The sequence below is a fragment of the Amblyomma mixtum genome, chromosome 1 (genome assembly GCF_055824585.1).
Source record: "Amblyomma mixtum isolate Tamu chromosome 1, ASM5582458v1, whole genome shotgun sequence".
NCBI classification, from domain to species: domain Eukaryota; kingdom Metazoa; phylum Arthropoda; class Arachnida; order Ixodida; family Ixodidae; genus Amblyomma; species Amblyomma mixtum.
This window is the reverse complement of record NC_143012.1, coordinates 48,453,495-48,472,220: the sequence shown is the minus strand read 5'-3', so window position 1 is coordinate 48,472,220 and position 18,726 is coordinate 48,453,495. Positions and strand designations below refer to the sequence as shown.

Here is an 18,726-nt window from a genome sequence, read left to right as displayed (position 1 = left end):
TCTTCCCTTAAGCGCGGCCCGGGGGTCCACCGAAATACGAGACACAGTTACTCCGTCATTTCCTTTCCCCGAACACCAATTTTCAACTTTTCTATATCCATGTTTTCAATTCTTTTTCGTACCAATGATGTATGGCTGCATCTAAAGGTCGCGCATTTCGTGTATCCGTTCTCAAGTATTTGCGCAGGTAACATGAAGAACCAAGCATGATTGCGATGACTTTCGCATGCAATGTCGCCTGTCTTACAATATTTGAGGTATTAATAATAACATCTTTATTTGAGCCGTAAGATAACGTTAGATGCAGCCTGTCTTAGGACAGGCAGACTATGATAATTCGGAACAACCTTCGGCGATCAATAACGCAGTTTTATGTAATATTTCCGAGCGGATATTGTCACTTCACGGCACTAATTAGCTGCATCTTTTCGTGTTTCACAAAGAAAGTAATATAGCTTTTTATTTTGCCTCGAAAATGCAGCCGTCCCCGCCATACGCTTCCTCTGACACACCGCATTAAAATTTCATTCCATGTCTTTTTTTTTATTAGGCTTCGTCGATATCCTTAACCTATTGGCCAACTAACAAAGACACCATGGTGCTGAGAAACGCAATTTTCTTTAATTAAAGCAGAATATTAATTCAAAAACAATCGCCGATTTCCAGAACTGTCGCAAAACCCATCTCCAAACACCCGCTAAAGTTGCACGGAACGAACGCAGACCATTGAAATCAGCGTTCGTTCCCATTCCATATATGGACATGGCTCCATCGCGCTGGTACAGGTGTCCACCTAAAGTTCAACGCTTGGTGATGCCGCGCCGATTCTAACGCGCTTCTTTTTATGTTTATTTGTTTACGCGTGTGTTGGGTAGGCGCATGTTTTTTACACATTCTCCAAGGCTTGTGCCAGAGGGCCTTTTTAGTTATTAGCTATTTTTATTAGTCATCAGTTTAACTTCGCCCGATAGCGTTCGGAACGTTAATGAGCGAGACTTTCACACGCCCGGGAGGAGGGAAAAGGAACGCGGGGTGTCGTCTGCAAAGCCGGGCTTGAAGGCAGATAGAAGAGGGAAAGGAGGGAAGACACCTATATATGGAATTGTTCACAGAGAGAGTCCTCAGAGCTTGACGGACTCTAGTAACGGACGGTTGAAAGCAGATACGTGTCCCATTTTGAACCGTTTTATTTCGCTGTTTTCGAATTAGCAAAGTATGGACGACGACGACAGCAGTTGGGACGGCGACGACTTCAGGCACAACAAGAGGCGCAAACGGTCGTCTGCAAAGAGGAATTCGAAGCGAAAGAGTGCAGAGCGACCCCGAGCCAAGCCGCGCGGTGAGTTCTGCACGACGGCCAGCCGCCATGTTGACCTACTTTCTCGTCCTCCCCGGGCCGTCAAGGTCACCGGGACCGGGCCGCGCTAAGCCTATCTGTACGGTGCCCGCAGTTCAATGTATCCGCGGCGTGTTATTGCTCGTTTCGCGCTATGGCGCGGTTATTTAGGTGCGCTCCTTACTGGCGCTCGCTCGCGCATTTGCGCGGTTGCTTGTGATGGTATTTCACTGGCGCCCGCTCAGCTGAGCGAGTTCGCGAGGGCTGGCTTGGCGCGAGCCATCCCCCGCTCAACGAGGGCGCGTGACGGCCTTTGTTCTTCGAACATGGCGTGAGGATGCGAGGCCGCCATGTTTGGCGCACCGGTCCGGCATAATTTTTTTATTCAGCGAGATTAGCAACGTTCTGTATTAGTTTGTATAATACTATTACGTTTGGTCACAGTATGACATGACTTATTCGTTAAATTTAGGGAAGGATGGTAGTTTGATTTATTTTGTTGATTTATTTTTTTTGGTTCATTCATAGGTTGGTTGGTTCATTGAGTGACTTACTGAATCATCACTGACTTATTTGGGTGGTATATCGTGTCTAATAATTGATCGATTCATTGTTTGATTTTATTGATTAGGTGAGTGATATTATTGATATACTGATTGACTGATTGATTGGTACGCATGGCGCTAGCCATCCGCGCGTGATGGCGATTGTTCTTCGAACATGGCGTGAGGTGGCGAGGGCGCCATGTTTGGCGCACCTGGCAGGCATAATTTTTTTTTTTGTTCAGCGGGTTTGGCCACGTTCTGCATTAGTTTGTATAATATTATTACGTTTGGGCAGATTGTGACAAGTCTTATTCGTTAAATTTTGCGAAGTACGCTATTTAGTGGGATTTATTTAGTTTTCATTTATTTTTCCGGTTCATTGAGTGATTGACTGAACTATGATTTATTTGGCAGATCTATCGTGTCTAATAATTGATCGATACATTGATTGACTTTAACGATTCATTGATTGTTAGTATTGACATGCTGATCGACTGATCGATTGGTACGCTATATAGTATATGGGCAAGGTTAGAAAGGGGCTTTTCCTTGTATGCTTTCTTCGTCCGTTTACATTTTATTGCGAAAGCAATGCTGCGCTCATTAACGGCCTTTCGCGTAGCGGCGGCCGGTGGCCACGTTTGACCTTTAGAATGACCTCTGACGTAGCAACCGTCGCAGTAGACACCTGAACCGCCCCGTACAAAGCAGTCAGTGGGAGTGACAGAAGAAATATGGAGGAGCCGTAGTGAAGAAAATGAAAACTCTATTTGAGGAAAGCAAATTACGCAGTAACTGTCTCGCGTCTCTCGGTGGACACCCGTCATCCGTCTGCAGAGGAAGGGAGGAAGTGGGAGTGAAGGATGGGAGTGAAGGATGGAACGCAAAAAGGGCCCGTAGTGAAGAAAATGAATTGGAGGAAAGGAAATTGGGCAGGAGGTTGCGCCGCTGCGCGGAGGAAAGGCCACAGTTGGCACGATTCCAGCGCAAGGACGGACACCTCGAGCCTGCGCCATTAAAGGCTTTCGCCTTAAAATGAATTAGAGGAAAGGAAATTACGTACAGGCGCTAGTGACGTTATAGCGTGACGGCATACCAGGAGCGGGAGACGGGCTACCAACTCGGCTCGTCGGGTTACGGCGGCCGCTCGCCACTGCGCGCCGCTCTCTTCCCACTAGACGCGCTGCATATGCAGTATAAAACACCTGCTTTCGCAACCTACCAGGCTTAACCAAAGCTAAGCCCCCGCCAATTTTTAAGCGTGAAATGCTTTTAGCTCCCGTTGTCGGCAGTATGGTGACGTCATGCGGAGACCGAGAGCCTACATCCGGGCACTGAAATCCACTCATCCGGGCACTGAATTCCAGTCATCCGGGCACTGAATTCCAGTCATCCGGGCACGAAAATCCACTCATCCGGGCTCTGAAACGAGAACATCCGGGCACCGTACAAGACGTAACGAGATTTAACGAGACTCTCTAAGCCCTCCTACGCGACCGGCATGCAAGCGCCGGTTGGTCTCCAAACGAGACAAAAAATAACTGCTGCAAGTGCCTTCTCAATGTTTATCAAGATATCAGTGGAGCTGTGGGTTTGATAATGCACGGAATTATAATTTCCGATTTCTAATAACGCGTGCAAAAAGCACATAAATGCCACGTTACACTTCGTTGTCATACGTGATCCGGGGGAGAAGCGCTGCGTTCAAAGGGCAAGGCATCGCGCCGAACGGGTGGTGGCGTTCCTCCCTTCCTTTACGGTGCGGTTCGGGTGTCCACCGAGATGGCACAGAATTACTGCGCCATTTCCTTTCCTCAAAAAAACCTTGCGTTCAAATGGCAAGGCATCGCGCTGAACGGGTGGTGGCGTTCCTCCCTTCCTGTACGGTGCGGTTCGGGTGTCCACCGAGATGACATTAGGCCGGTAAACATTTCATGCTTACTCTACTCTCGTTTACGGGAGAGGCAGAGATTTTTTTAAGCGTGAAATGCTTTTAGCTCCCGTTGTCGGCAGTGTGGTGACGTCGCGCGGAGACCGAGAGCCTACATCCGGGCACTGAATTCCACTCATCCGGGCACTGAAACGAGAGCATCCGGGCACCGTACGAGATTTAACGAGACAGCCCTCCTACAGGACCGGCATACAAGCGCCGGTATCTTCGTGCCGAACGGGTGTTGGCGTTCCTCCCTTCCTTTACGTTGCAGTTCGGGTGTCCACCGAGATGACAGAGAATTACTGCGCCATTTCCTTTCCTCAGAAAAGTCGCGTACAAAGAGCAAGGCATCGCGCTGAACGGGTGGTGGCGTTCCGTGGACTGCCTGGCAGCGCTGTCGCGTTCCACTCGTAAAGGCGAAGCTTAAGCGTCATTAATTAGCAGTAAATTAGTATTCCGCCGCGGTGGCTCAGTGGTTATGGTGCTCGGCTGCTCACCCGAAAGACGCGGGTTCGATCCCGGCCGCGGCGGTTGAATTTCTTTGGAGGAGAAATTTTAGAGGCCCGTGTACTGTGCGATGTCAGTGCACGTTAAAGAACCCCAGGTGGTCGAAATTTCCGGAGCCCTCCACTACGGCGTCTCTCATAGCCTTAGTCGCTTTGGGACGTTAAACCCCATAAACCAACCAAACCAGTATTTAGTCATTAATCAGTAAGGAGTCACTATTTGTCATTACTTCATCATCAATTATCTATGACGTAATACAGTGGTGACGTCACCAATGTCACATAGGCAAAGTGGTACAAATAACCAAGGAATGAAAACGATTACAAAGATGAAACGCAAACAGAAACCGGATACAGCTGACGAGGCAGGGCGGAAGTGATTCCCCCGACACTCCACATGGACCAGTGCACAGTATGTGTGGTGTGGAGTGTTGAACTCTAGACCCATTTCAAGACTTTGACTAGTACCATCTACAACCAATGTGTTATGCCCGTAAACATTTCATGCCTACTCTACTCTCGGTTACGGGAGCGGCAGAGATTTTTTTATTTCTTCTTATTTCAGCAATTCTGGGATTTTGTTCCCGACTGACACCGGACGGCAGGCGACGCGGGGTTTTGAGCAGAACGAGCTCCTTACGCTATCGCGTAATAACTACATTCCTGCCACTGCTACTTTACACTGCCACTAGGCGTATTCACAATGCCATACACCTTTCCAATGCCTACATATGACAGTCAGAACACCGCACAGAAGGGTCGCGGTACCACCGGTACCACTCTGTCCGTGTCTGATACACGCGTGCCCACCGGTACCACTCTGTCCGTGTCTGATACACGCGCGCTTTATCGATCCGTTAGGAAATGTAGAAACAGGAGTTTGCCTGCCACTTTGAACGTTAGAAATAACCCATCCAACATACACCATCTTGGCGATTGAAAACACTGCTGTTTCCCCGTGGGCATCTAACATTTAACAAGGGGTAACACTCAGCGGCCACAGACTACTTGTTATCCTCTAATACATTAACAAAAGCTCCGGTAAAGCGCAGCGCTCGCACCTAAGTTAGCGCTTTTTTTTTTGCTTCCCGTGAAAAACATATCGCACTGCAAATTAGAATTCCATTGGTCGCTTAGTTTTGTTAAGCGAGCTCGTCACTCATGACGATACTGTACTGGGTTTCGTATTTAGCGTGCAGCGATGTGGAAACTGCGCAAGCTGTGCACCCGGGAATTAAATGAGGGGGGCATCTATGCAATACTTATGATGCTTAAATGCGAGAGAAAGTGTAACTGGCTCACTGAATTTCTTTGGAGGAGAAATTCTAGAGGCCCGTGTACTATGCGATGTCACTGCCCGTTAAAGAACCCCAGTTGGCCGAAATTTCCGGAGCCCTTCACTACGGCGTCTCTCATAGCCTGATCGCTTTGGGACGTTAAACCCCATAAACCAACCAAAACAACCATCACTGTGTCAGTGGAAATAATCGCGCTGCGAGCAGACGCTGGCGTCCACCTACAAATTTCGGCAGTTGTGCGCTTTTCCTTTCCTCATAAACTAGCGGAATTAACGTTTAGACTCCGTTGGTATTGAGGAAAAGAAAACCGCATAACTGGTTCCATGGGTGGACACCTCAACGCGCTTCGTAGTAGGTGGTGGAGTGGACGCTGGCGGCCAGTTGCTCCTGAAGAGCCGATGACGTCATTAGCGTGCCGCTTTTCGGCCGCGAGGTTTCAAGTGTGGCTCACTGGCTGACTGGACACCTCAATCGCGCTGTGCGTAGGCGGTGGTAACATTGATAAATTTTTGAGGGAAGGAAATGGCGCGGTATCTGTCACATCTCGGCGCCATTTCCCTTTCTCAAAAACCAATTTACCAGTTTTACCACCGCCTACTCGCAGAGCGATTGAGGTATCCACTCAGCCAGTGAGCTAGTCACACTTGTCCAGCTACAAATTGAGGCAGTCGTATGTCTTTCCTCTTTTTTTTTAGAGCGCAGCTCTTTGGCGTCCGTTCCTGGGTTTCGCGTCGTCGTCGGCGTTGTCGTCGGCCTCGTAACCAGCTCCGCCCCCCTTTCATCCCCCCAGCGCTAGCAGCGACCGACTGATACCGCTGGATGCCGCTGACGCCGCTAGAGAGTCAAGATAACGTGACTGCATAGAACACCGTCGCCGCCATGCATAAAGAGGAGGAAAGGGTCCCCCCCCCCCCCCCCCCCTGTTCTTGTGTGGCGGATAGGGTGCTCTTCAGTTGCCGACGCGCCGGTTATTTCACGTAGGCCCCGGCACGTCGACGAATACGTGACCACCTTCCCACGGCTAGACCTGGTTCTTAGCGCTGCGGAAGCGAGGGTATCATATTGTTTGTGTCGGCATCGGCGGCGTTGTCCCTGAAACCAACTCCGCAGCTGGGGTTGACTCACTATCGGCGTCAGCGGCATCAGTCAGTCGCTGCTATCTCTTCCCTGCTCCCTTTATCGTGTTGTCCGCTTGCTGCGCGCGCTTCTGCCCCCATCGTTTGCCGCTGGGTGTACACGCCGCCCCCCTCTTCCTGCCAGTCTCCGGTTGTCAAAGCGCCGGCTCGAACTTAATTCCGTGATAGCGCATACATGTGTTGCTCGATTTCTTTGCCTCAATCTATCGAAAAGGTGAAACAGCTTATTTGCTGCGCTCAAATTTCGCATTAGGAAGTAACGTAATCGTCGGTAATTTTTTTTTACACCCTTTTTCAACCTAGCAATATTGCAAACTTGTCCCATTTTCTCCCCTTCTTAGCAGATGGCGGTTTAACATTCCAGTGAGTCACTCAGACATAATATCGGTACTGGGGATGATGGGTTCTGTCGAACCCACCAGGTGGGCATCAGTCAGTGCTAAAGGCTGGCTCTTGGGCTCGTGCTGTGACCCAGGCTTGTACTACCACATTATAGCTGGCCGGCAAGATCTCCCACTTTTGCGAGCCTACAAGCTTCAGGAACTCGGGCGGTGAGTCTGCTGGACACAAAGCGACGTGGGCTGTGGGGAATACGGTAGTGCAGTGGAGGGCCTCGGATAAATATCCAGCCCCCTGGGTTACGTTAACGTGTGCTGGTATCGCACAGTACACGGGCACCATTTGATTCACCTCCATCGAAAAGCGGCTGGGAACAAACCGCGGTCTTCGGGTCAAGCGGACGAGCGCCCTAAACATTGAACCACTTTGGTGGGGCTCATGGATTGATCATTTAATTGAATGTTCTGATGATTGATTTGATCAGACTCTGTGATCGACTCAATAACTGATGATAAACCAACTGAGTGACGACTGACTGATTGGTTGATCGATTGATTGAGTTGATATGTTGATCAGTTGACCAATTGCTCAGTCAGTTGACTTATTAATAAGTAATTTGATTGACTTGTATATTGATTTTATTGATAATTTAATTCATTCATTGAATTCTTGAGTGGACGACTGATTCGTCGATCTATTGATTGATTGAATTTTATATGTTGATCACGACCAATTCATCAATCACTTAACTGAATAATCAGTAATTTCACTGATTGGTCGGTCAGGCGATTGGCTATGTGGCAATATTATTGGTCGATCGACTGATTAATTTAATTGACAAATTGATTGAAACTAATTTATGTATTGACTTGATTTACAGATTTATTTATTCTTTCGCTGAATAACTGAATGGTTAATTGGTCAGTCTATTGATTAATTTAATTTGATGTGTTGATGAACTGAAAGATGAATCAATCTTTTGACTGATTAATTGATTGATCAACTGATCGATTGAGTGATTGCCTGAATAGCCGATTGACTGATTGATTCAATTTGATATGCTGGTCAATTGACCGATTGATTAATCATTGACTGGTTGATTCATCGATCTCGCGACTGATTGATTGACTGATTTATTTAAGTTGATATGTTGATCAGTTTACCAACTGATTGTTTCATCGACTGATTGATTGATAGCCTGCCCACGTCCTTATTCAATAAATAATTGGTTTTTGAGGAAAGGAAATGGCGCCGTATCTGCCTCACATATCTCGGTTTGTCTCGGCATTTCTTGTTGTCTCTATAAATTGCAAATTTAGACCGGCTTCCTAAGTGAACTTATCAGACTACGGCTGGGTGAGATTTTGATGAGACATCCCGGGATGCACCTAAGGCAGTTGCAAAGGGTGCTTAACTCTGTTTCTGACCGCGTAAAAATCCCGGAATCTTTCAGATATCATTTAATACAGTTAGTGGCATACGGCCGAATAAAAATCGAAGAACTGCAAGCCCCAGCCGGTGTCCAAACCGAAAAAAAGCGGAGTTATTTGTTACTTTTTCTAATACCGTTTTTTTACTATTTCCAAAACTGCTTTTATTTCAGTATTGTGTTAATTAAAATAAATGGTTTAGGGCAACTTCCACCGCTCAGTACTTCGATGACTTTAGCTTTATTATTCCCAGAGGAGGAGGAGAAAAGCATTTATTTTGTAATGTACAGAGAGGTGCTCGGCGAGAGGCCCCTAATGGGTCTCACCCCTTACAATACTAGTCGGAGTCCCTCATTCCGGGATGCCGTTGGTCGAGACCGCTACACAAGTCCGCCGAACCCGGGCTTGTTGGGCCGATAGTTCCTGGCAGCTGAGCAGGGCCGCCTCTCAGTCCTCTCATGTAGGGGAAGGGGTGATTGGGGGAAAGAAGGATTTTTTCTGCATGCCCAAACCATGTGGAAGGTGTCGGCCACCTCCCCACAGAATGAGCAGCGGCCGTCAAAAGAAGGATTAAAGTGCTTGAGAACTGCCGGGCACAGCAGGGTGTTTGTAAAGAGCCTGAGGAGAATTCGTTCGCCAGCTTTACCGAGTCCTTTCATAGGAACTGGGTATCGCCGGTGTTAGGCACGATAGTGCTCAGTAATTTCTTTAAAAGAAAGGAGAGGGCTGTGATCTGGGTTAAGCTCCTCCCAAGGGACGCCTGGTGCCCGGTGAGTGAGTGCGCGGGCTGCCTCATGGGCGGCTTCGTTACCTGGCATGCCTTGGTGGCCGGGGACCCATATGATTGAGCGATATTCCCAGAAGCTGCCGCATTCAGTTCTGGCAGGCTTTGCTAGGTGCCGAATATGTGTTACGGCAGCTGTGATGATAGCATCGAGTGAGAGGTTTAGTTAAATTGCGGTAGACAGTTATTCTCGAGAATTAGCCTTCAATTTGTTTGGCTGGAAAGAGTGTGAATACATTTTACCGAAGCTATATTATAACGAGCACAATGCTGCGCTTCCACACATATTGGTGTTGAGGCAACTTACCCACCAGCCTGCGAGGTCGCTAGATCGACTCCCGGTGACTGTGCCCGCGTTCCAGCAATTTATTCACTCTTCTTTGTCGAGAGAAAAAGTTGGCAGTGGCTTAGCTCGGTTATGCCAGGTGATACGTGCCGAAAACTAAGGCGAGCACAACGACGAGGCAAGCGGTGTGACGTCATACCGAACGGTGGCGGCGGCTCCGCTGCGAGGCGCATGGTGTGACGTCATGCCAGATGGCGCGGCGACCGCCAGCTGCAGCCGTTGCTAGGCAGGGACTCAGGGTCGATCTGTGTGCCTCCTCGGAGCACTGCTACAGCGGAATCGCAAGTTCGTGGCCAGGGTAGGTTTCGCTACAAAAAAAAAAAAGACTCCCCATTTTCTGAGGGTCCAGCCTTGCGGACAATATTTTCGGGAATTTCAAAATGTGCTTGTTAGTAATAATATGTACTCGAATTCGAAATTCCTACCATTAATTTTAGCGTTCAGCGTCGCGCGGCGCGAAGTGGCAGAACTGGGAACTAGAAGCGCTTGTCCAGATTTTATGGGCTTTCGAAACGTAGCTTCCCGAAACATGGTTGAGATACATAATGCCGCTCTTCGAGAATTTGGCTATCAGCTGGAAAATGGCCAGTAGAGGGAACTTACCGAACGTCCGAAGCACAAGAGCAAAGCTACGACACCGTCTTCGCTCAGCTGTTCGCGAGTACGCATCCCGGTTGCATTGGCAAGAACAATGATATTTGTAGACAAGTGCTTAGACCTCTCTCCTAGTGAATGAATCCGCATGCCCTTTTCGACTGCCGCCGTAAAGAGCCCTCCCACCTTTCTGAGAGCTCCTGAATGGGAGAGAGACAATACCCGAGTGAAAATGGTCTATAGAGAGTCTATAGACTTCTTATAGACTCTATTGTCTTGCTATAGATATTCCTTTTTGTCTATTCACGTTCCATACAGCGTCCATAGACAAAGGTGTACTAAAAGTGTATGGCCATAAACCTGTATATTGTCTATAGTCTGTCTATAGCATTTGTATTCCCTGTTGAATGTTCTCTAAGATTCGTCTATAGAGAGTCAATACACTTTTTAGACAGAAGTGTGTGAACAGTCTGTCGACTGTCTAAAAAAATTTTTGTAAGGGTACGGATCTTACCGTACTAGTCAGAGAGCAGTACATTTTCTAAAAGTTGGCGAGAAAGAGCTCCTTAGAGAACTGAACCTCACTCCAAACCTGCCGCACCTTGGATTCTGTTGGACATATATATTGTGCAAATTTCTTCAATGCCGCACCTCGGAAGTATACCGGGCATTTCGCCTAAGACGTTCAGCAATTTTTAACGCCGCCGCGGTGGCTCAGTGGTTATGGTGCTCGGCTCCTGACCCGGAAGACGCGGGTTCGATCCCGGCCGCGGCGGTTGAATTTCTTTGGAGGAGAAATTCAAGAGGCCCGTGTACTGTGCGGCGTCAGTGCACGTTAAAGAACCCCAGGGGTTCGAAATTTCCGCAGCCCTCCACTACGGCGTCTCTCATAGCCTTAGTGGCTTTGGGACGTTAAACCCTATAAACCTAAACCTTCAGCAATTTTTAAATATAGTGTGACAAGGGCTTGTTTGAGTTGGTAAAGTGATTTTTTTCGGCAAAGCTTGGTCAGCGCTTTAGCTCGTCAGAATTCCACAGAGGCGTGTTAAAAAGTAGGCTGGTTAACTGATTGTGAAAAATGAAATTATTAACTAATATTTTTGGTAACCTTATTTATTGGCGAGAAAGTGTAGCCCACAATAAGTTGCATCCACTTTAGTTTCTAGAATTTCGAAAACGCAATTACCCTCGGCGCTCTGGCGGAAGAAGTTCTGGCTATTTCGACGATGTTCGCGCACTGGAGGGGTTGCCTGGTCGGCATCCTTCTCGAAAGCACATGCATTTCGGCGCGATATAGACAAAATCCGTTGGGCCACAGCGCCGAGGGTAACTACGTTTTCGAAATTCTAAAAACTGATGTGGCTATTACTCACGGTGGCCTACACGCCGCTGAGTAACTAAGGAGAGCGTTAATAAGAATAGCTGGAAAACGAAATATTCAGTAACAGGTAACGAGCTCATTAGTTCGCAGGTCTTAGCTGTATTCTGACGCGGTGCACCGCATACAGTGCAATGGGTGTAAAAAAGCGCTCATAAGACAAAAAAAGCCTGTAAAAAAAATTTTGACCATCTTAGGTGATACACCTGGTATATGAGCACGGCCAGCTATTTGGCGCCTTTGTCTACATTCGCCGCCAGTATACGAGGTCTGTTAGAAAAGTATCCGACCTTTGGCCGAAGAAAAAAAACTGGCATAACTGGAGCGTTAGAAACCTAATCACCTTCAAAGTAGTCTGCTTGGGACTCCATATACATCTCCCAGCGGTGCTGCCATTCTTGGAAGTATTCCGAAAAGGCCCTTTTCGGAATGGAATTTAGCTCTGCTGTCGTTGCAGCCATAATGTCCTTTCTTTTCTGAAATCGCGCTCCTTTCAATGGCCTCTTGATTTTAGGAAACAGCCAGAAGTCGTAGGGGGACATATCTGAAGAGTAAGGAGCCTGTTGAACAACAGTAGTCTGGTTTTTCGCCAGAAAAGTCTGAATCAAATGCGAGGAATGTGCAGGAGCAGTGCCGCGATGGATGCGCCAATTTCTTGTTGACCTCAATTCCGGTCTCTTGCGCCGCACAGCACCACGTAGGCGATGGAGGACATCCCGGTAGTACTCTTTAGTCATTCTTTGATCCTGTGGGGTGCGTACTCGTGGTGTGCCACACAGAGGGAGTCAAAAAAATCTCTGCCTCTCCCGTAAACGAGAGTAGAGTAAGCATGAAATGTTTACGGGCCTAATGTCATCTCGGTGGACACCCGAACCGCACCGTACAGGAAGGGAGGAACGCCACCACCCGTTCAGCGCGATGCCTTGCCATTTGAACGCAAGGTTTTTTGAGGAAAGGAAATGGCGCAGTAATTCTCTGCCATCTCGGTGGACACCCGAACCGCACCGTAAAGGAAGGGAGGAACGCCACCACCCGTTCGGCGCGATGCCTTGCCCTTTGAACGCAGCGCTTCTCCCCCGGATCACGTATGACAACGAAGTGTAACGTGGCATTTATGTGCTTTTTGCACGCGTTATTAGAAATCGGAAATTATAACTCCGTGCATTATCAAACCCACAGCTCCACTGATATCTTGATAAACATTGAGAAGGCACTGGCAGCAGTTATTTTTTGTCTCGTTTGGAGACCAACCAGCGCTTGCATGCCGGTCGCGTAGGAGGGCTTAGAGAGTCTCGTTAAATCTCGTTAAGTCTCGTACGGTGCCCGGATGTTCTCGTTTCAGAGCCCGGATGACTGGAATTCAGTGCCCTGATGAGTGGATTTCAGTGCCCGGATGAGTGGATTTCAGTGCCCGGATGAGTGGATTTCAGTGCCCGGATGAGTGGATTTCAGTGCCCGGATGAGTGGATTTCAGTGCCCGGATGATGGCTCTCGGTCTCGGCGTGACGTCACCACACTGCCGACAACGGGGGCTAAAAGCATTTCATGCTTAAAAGCAGTCAGCATCACTGACATTGCTGCGCACTTGGCGGGCCTTCTTTGGTCTTGGTGACGTTGAATGCGTACTCTGTGACGACTGGGATTTGGTTTCCGGGTTGTACCCGTACACCCAAGACTGGTCACTAGTGATTACGGCGTCGGTGAAGTCAGGGTAACTGTTTGTGGAATCACGCATCTCCTGTGAGACTTCAACATGAAGCTGCTTTTTGTCCACCGTCAGCAGCTTCGGCACGAATTTCGCCGCAACTCTCTCCATGGCCAAATCTTCGGTGATAATTGAATGTGCAGAAAAATTGCTGATGTCCAACTCTTCCGCAATTTCTCGCATAGTCACACAGCAGTCCCGCATCACCACAGCGTTCACTTCGGCAATGACCTGGTCATTTCGGCATGTTGATGGCCGACCGGAGCGTGGCTCTCTCTCCACAGATGTGCGGCCGTCTTTAAACCTGTTGCACCACTGCTTAATCTGTGTGCTGCTCACAGCATCATCACCGAAAGCCGTGTGAACATTTCGAATGGTTTCCACTTGGCTATCGCCAAGTTTCTGGCAAAATTTGAGGTAGTAGCGCTGCTCCTCTCGCTCCGCCATTTTCCTTGCAACAAAAAACCGACGAGAGCACTGCGCACTGCCTCACTCAAACGCTGCTTCCTAGCGACTGACGCTATCGGCAGGCGGGAAAAAATTCGTGCATGCGCACGAGGGTTCAAGGTGGGCTGCTGTAAGCGCGCTTGTTTCATATCCAACAGGTGTTCGCAAAAAAAAAAAAATAAACTCGGATACTTTTCTAACAGACCTCGTATTTCCCGTCATTGAGGCCACTCACCTCACATTCACATCGACGCTGACAGCGCCTGTCCTTGAAGGCTGATTTCTCCTCACAGACCCCTCTCTTGAGACAGAGCCCCTATCAGGCTATGGGAGAGTTTCGCTGCTGCTAAAAAGGCTCCACGTGCGTAATTTATGCACAAGGGTTCGATGCCTCCACGCTTTGTTCAGTGGTCCTCATCCTTTCTCATAACATCTGACCCATTGTTGAAGGCTACGTCTCTTCGCATGTCTGGCAAAAAAGAAGCAAGCCGTTGTTTCGCTGGAAAATAACAGGTGATGTGCTACCACTAGGGCATCGGCCGAGAATCAGGAGTGGCATACTGTTACTGAGGAGTAAGTGAATGTCCTTTGATGAAGAGCAAGGTAAAAAAATAGGTGCCACAAAGTGGAGTCATGAAAGCGTAAAATGATGCAGGAAATCATGCATTGGAGGGACAAAAAAACATAACTAACCTTGCGCTGCAGCCGAACGATACCTCGGTCATTGGTCTAGTAGCCAGTGGCCACGAGATGACAGGAACAATGTGATGACATTCACTCCCCGAAAAGAACTTATGACGAACAGAAATCATGGTGGAATGGAGGCGTTGGCTGCAAGGTAGAAACGTTATCGTATCAGGCATGCCCCAGCCGACAATCATGCAAAATCACCCGCGGCCTTTGTGATAAAGATACATTATGCGGTGCGGATCACCTATGGTAGGTGGCGAATCATGGGAGGCTTTTGTGCCTTCGCGGATTAGCATTAGTCTGAGAGCTCGGTAGCTGCACCGGCAGCCTCAATTTAATAAACGCTGCATGCAAAAAACCCGGCCTTCTGGAATGGCTGCTCACGATGTAGGGCCCCCTCTGGTAGCAATTAATGAAGATCTCCAGTTTAGCACGACTTATTGCCTACGGCGTTTTCTCGAGTGAAACTTACTAGCCTTTACTAAATAACCAATTCTTTCCTTGCAGCATTTCTTCAACCCGCTTCATTATGGCCCGGTGTGTCAGCGTCAGCCACCGGCGCCGATTAATCGTTTTTTATACTGCGGAGCTCAACCTCGCTTTACGCCAAAGAGTGGATGTCGCAAGGCTCCGAAGGTTTTATAACCCTTCAAATAGGAGAAAAATGCAGCCTTCTGAAGCCTGAAATGAAAACTGCGGCGGACATACGACAAAGACGGAGCACTAAAGAGAGCGAGGAGAGGACCCGGGTTCGCTTCCAGTGCGTCCCGCTCGGTAGGACAGCTTTACGGTACGGCTGCCCATGGTGTGGTGTGAACCGTCCTTGAAACTTCCTTGTGGGGCATGGTGTGCTGTCTTGTGTTCGACAGAGACTTGCTTAAGATGCCCCAAAATACTTGTCCGATGGCTCTCCACTTAGTATTTTCTTACTCCTGTAGGCTTCACCGTACGTCGCACCGTCGTTCGTCGGTCGAAGCGGGCTTTGTAGTGCCACTGATAATGCAAGGTTATTATATATGAGCCACCTCCTGGGGAAGATAGCGACGACGCCTTCGAAGTGCAATATCGAAAAAGATGACTGTCGCCTACTAGAAGGACAGGTTGGAGAATCTGAAGCGAAGCTTCGACAGATGGTGCTAAAGGGGTTCTTTGGCCTTCTGTATAATTGCAGGTGTCTTTGCCTTCACATCATAACGCTTTGTGGCGCTTCATGATACTGTGAAGTATATTGAGGAACCTGCGCTGTTAACACGGCGTACGCGTCGCTCCACTGGACTGCTTAAAGCTGCTTCTATGAGCCTATCGGATCACCAAGAAAAGGTGGAAGCGACTACAGTACACGTGTCTTATTCGATGAGTTCCTTGCCTCGGGGTGTTCCAAACGGCCAGTTTGGCTTGGATATAGAGCACGAATCGATTTCACCATTAAAATGAAGCTTCGGCAGAGGTTTCCTCTTGTACAGGGTCTGGCGTGACACGTTGTGGTGATGTCTGGTGCTGCGTTGTATTTTGTGGCGTTGTCTGTGGCGTGGCGTTTATTGCTTCGCGTGTTGCTCTGGCGTTGACTGCGTTCTCCTTGCTTCATTCGTTGCTGAACGCATGGCTTTTGCTTTTTGTTTTCCGTGGAATACACAGGTGCTTTGTAAAGTGGCGATCCAATAAAAGCCCTTTAAAATCCAGACGAAGTCCTCTCATCTCATCCCATTACCACGCCTCTCTATGAAGGTTATTACGAAACCAGAACTGTTCCGGCTGCTGTAAACTGTTCTAGATCGCACTTAGGCAAACCCGATCTCTTGACACAGTATTAATAGAAAAAATGGAAAAACTGCCCGAGAGAAATTCACGCGGTATTCTTTTATTCGTAATTCCCAAAATTGTAATTTGCAGCCGTTTGATATTATAAACGACAATCGCTCCTTTGACTTTATTGAGCCGTTCGAAAGAGCCGCGAGATTCGTTCCTTCCCATTCTCTTATTTTATTCGTTAGAACAGAAAATTGTATATAACCACATGGGCTTTGTCGTCAATTTCATCCATGTCATGCCTTTGGAAATGGTAAATGGCGAAATAGATGTACACATGAATGATCAAAACGGCGTTGAAGACAGAAAGGAGTAAAAAGGCGGTAAGCTGTCTTCTAGCGCCACCTAGAGGACAGCTTACTTACCTTTTTACTCCCATCCAGGCGTATTCGTGTTTGCAGCGTAGTGTGCGCAAGGTGAAGTATCCCGCAAACCAACACCTGCTATCCCACCAATTAACGCAGCACGTCCAGAGAGGGCCTGCAGGCAAGAAGCCATTGTGGACGCTGATGAATCCGGCGAGGAACGACCGCGTCGTGGCCGGGGTCGCGCCCCCAGGAGGGCGAGGAGAGAGGATCCAGGACCCTCGGCCGAGGCTCGGGCACCACCGCCAGGGGCCGCGACGGAGGTCGACGACGCCGCCAACGAGGAGGGGCTGCCGGCAGAGGTGATGAGGAGCCGGACACGGCATTCCTCGATCTCGCGTCCGGCTGCATTGGCATATGTTTAGCCTTTGTCGAAAATGTGCAGCTCTGGCGCATCTAAGATATGCACTGGGACGCTCTAACACCTTTGGGAGTTCCTAAGGTGGGAACTAGTGAGAACGTGAGTTCCTCGAACGTAGGAGACATTTAGAACGCTGAAGGTGCACAATGAGCCACATTGCACGAGCGGAAGCAGACCCGGTGAGCTGCGTATTTTTGACATTGTAGCTTTCGCCGGAGGCCGTTGAGTACAGGGCACAGTGACAGATAACTTGTCGGAAATCTCACAAAATATTCGCCGTTCCTAGGGGTTGTATGTATGTATGTATGTATGTATGTATGTATGTATGTATGTATGTATGTATGTATGTATGTATGTATGTATGTATGTATAAATGTATGTATGTATGTATGTATGTATGTATAATGGTATGTATGTATGTATGTATAATGGTATGTAAATATGCATGTATGCATGTATGCATGTATGCATGTATGTATGTATGTATGTATAATGGTATGTATGTATGTATGCATGCATGCATGTATGTATGCATGTATGTATGTATGTATGTATGTATGTATGTATGTATGTATGTATGTATGTATGTATGTATGTATGTATGTATGTATGTATGAATGTCTGTATATATGTATGTATATATGTATGCATGTATAATGGTATGTATGTATGCATGTATGTATGTATACATGTATCATGGTATGCATGTATGTATGTATGTATGTATGTATGTACGTATGTATGTTTGTATGTATGTAGGGGAATCGCGCCGGCCCGCCCTGAATAACCACCCCCGTACCAAATCTACATGACGTCAGCGCAGGTATATGACGGCACTGCTCTCCGGACCAAGAGATCAATTAGGCTCAAGCCCGTGGGGATAGCATTTTTATTGGCCTTCATGGAGATGAACGCGGCGGTTATTATTGACGACATATAAAAAATGGACAGCCGCGTCATTTACCAAAAAAAAATATCTTCTCGCAGTGGTCGGTGAAATAAATGAGCTGGCTGTCTCCTTGTTATTTTTATAATGCAGTGGTTACAGCCTGACACGGGTCCTAGCATTTCGCCTCCATCGAAATTCGACCACCGCGGCCGGGATCGAACCCGCGCTTTCGGGTCAGCAGCCGACATAAGCACTGAGCCACCATGGTGGCTGCATATGGAAGGTTATCTGAGATTATGAATGGCAGTTTAGCAATATCCCTCAAGAGAAACGCATACAAGAGTTGTATTTTACCGGTACTCACTTATGGAGAAGAAACGGGGAGGCTAACGAAATTGCTTTAACTTAAGTTCAGGACAACGCAGCCAGCTATGAAAAGAAAAATGACGGCTGTAACATTACGAGATCGGAAGCGGGTGGAGTGGGTGAGAGAACAAACACTGGTCAGTGACATCCTGTACGAAATCAGGGGGAAGAAATGGGCCTGGGCAGGGCATGTAATGCGAATTAAAGACAATTGCTGGTTATCAACAGTAAATGAGTGAACTGCATGAGAAGGCATTCCCAGGAGCGGGCGGCAGAAAGTTAGGTGGGCAGTAAGGAGTTTGCGGGGATACGGTAGTCGCAGCTGGCAAAGGACAGGGTTAATTGGAGAGACACGGGAGACGTCTTTGCCTGCAGTGGGCGTAGAGATGATGATGATGATGATAGCATGGCTGCAGCGCCTATAAGAAGTTTATAGACACTGTCTAGACCATCCTCGTAAGGGCACAACGCT

General features: G+C 48.1%; 1 protein-coding gene across 4 annotated transcripts in view; it reads left to right on the top strand.

Annotated features, from left to right (window-relative positions):
• The first annotated feature begins 1,029 nt into the window (after nucleotides 1-1,029).
• Nucleotides 1,030-18,726, top strand: part of LOC149366269 (uncharacterized) — a 36,702-nt gene continuing 19,005 nt past the window's right edge. The window contains exons 1-2 of one of the 4 annotated variants that reach the window (XM_089549985.1): nucleotides 1,030-1,339; nucleotides 16,738-16,940. In XM_089549985.1, coding sequence (XP_089406111.1) covers nucleotides 1,216-1,339; nucleotides 16,738-16,940 — 327 coding nt within the window. In that variant the 5' untranslated portion in view covers nucleotides 1,030-1,215. Of the gene's footprint in view, nucleotides 1,340-6,890; nucleotides 7,306-12,750; nucleotides 13,455-16,737; nucleotides 16,941-18,726 lie in introns of those variants that run through there. The other 3 variants (XM_089549995.1, XM_089549992.1, XM_089549987.1) reach the window with 3 other exon arrangements.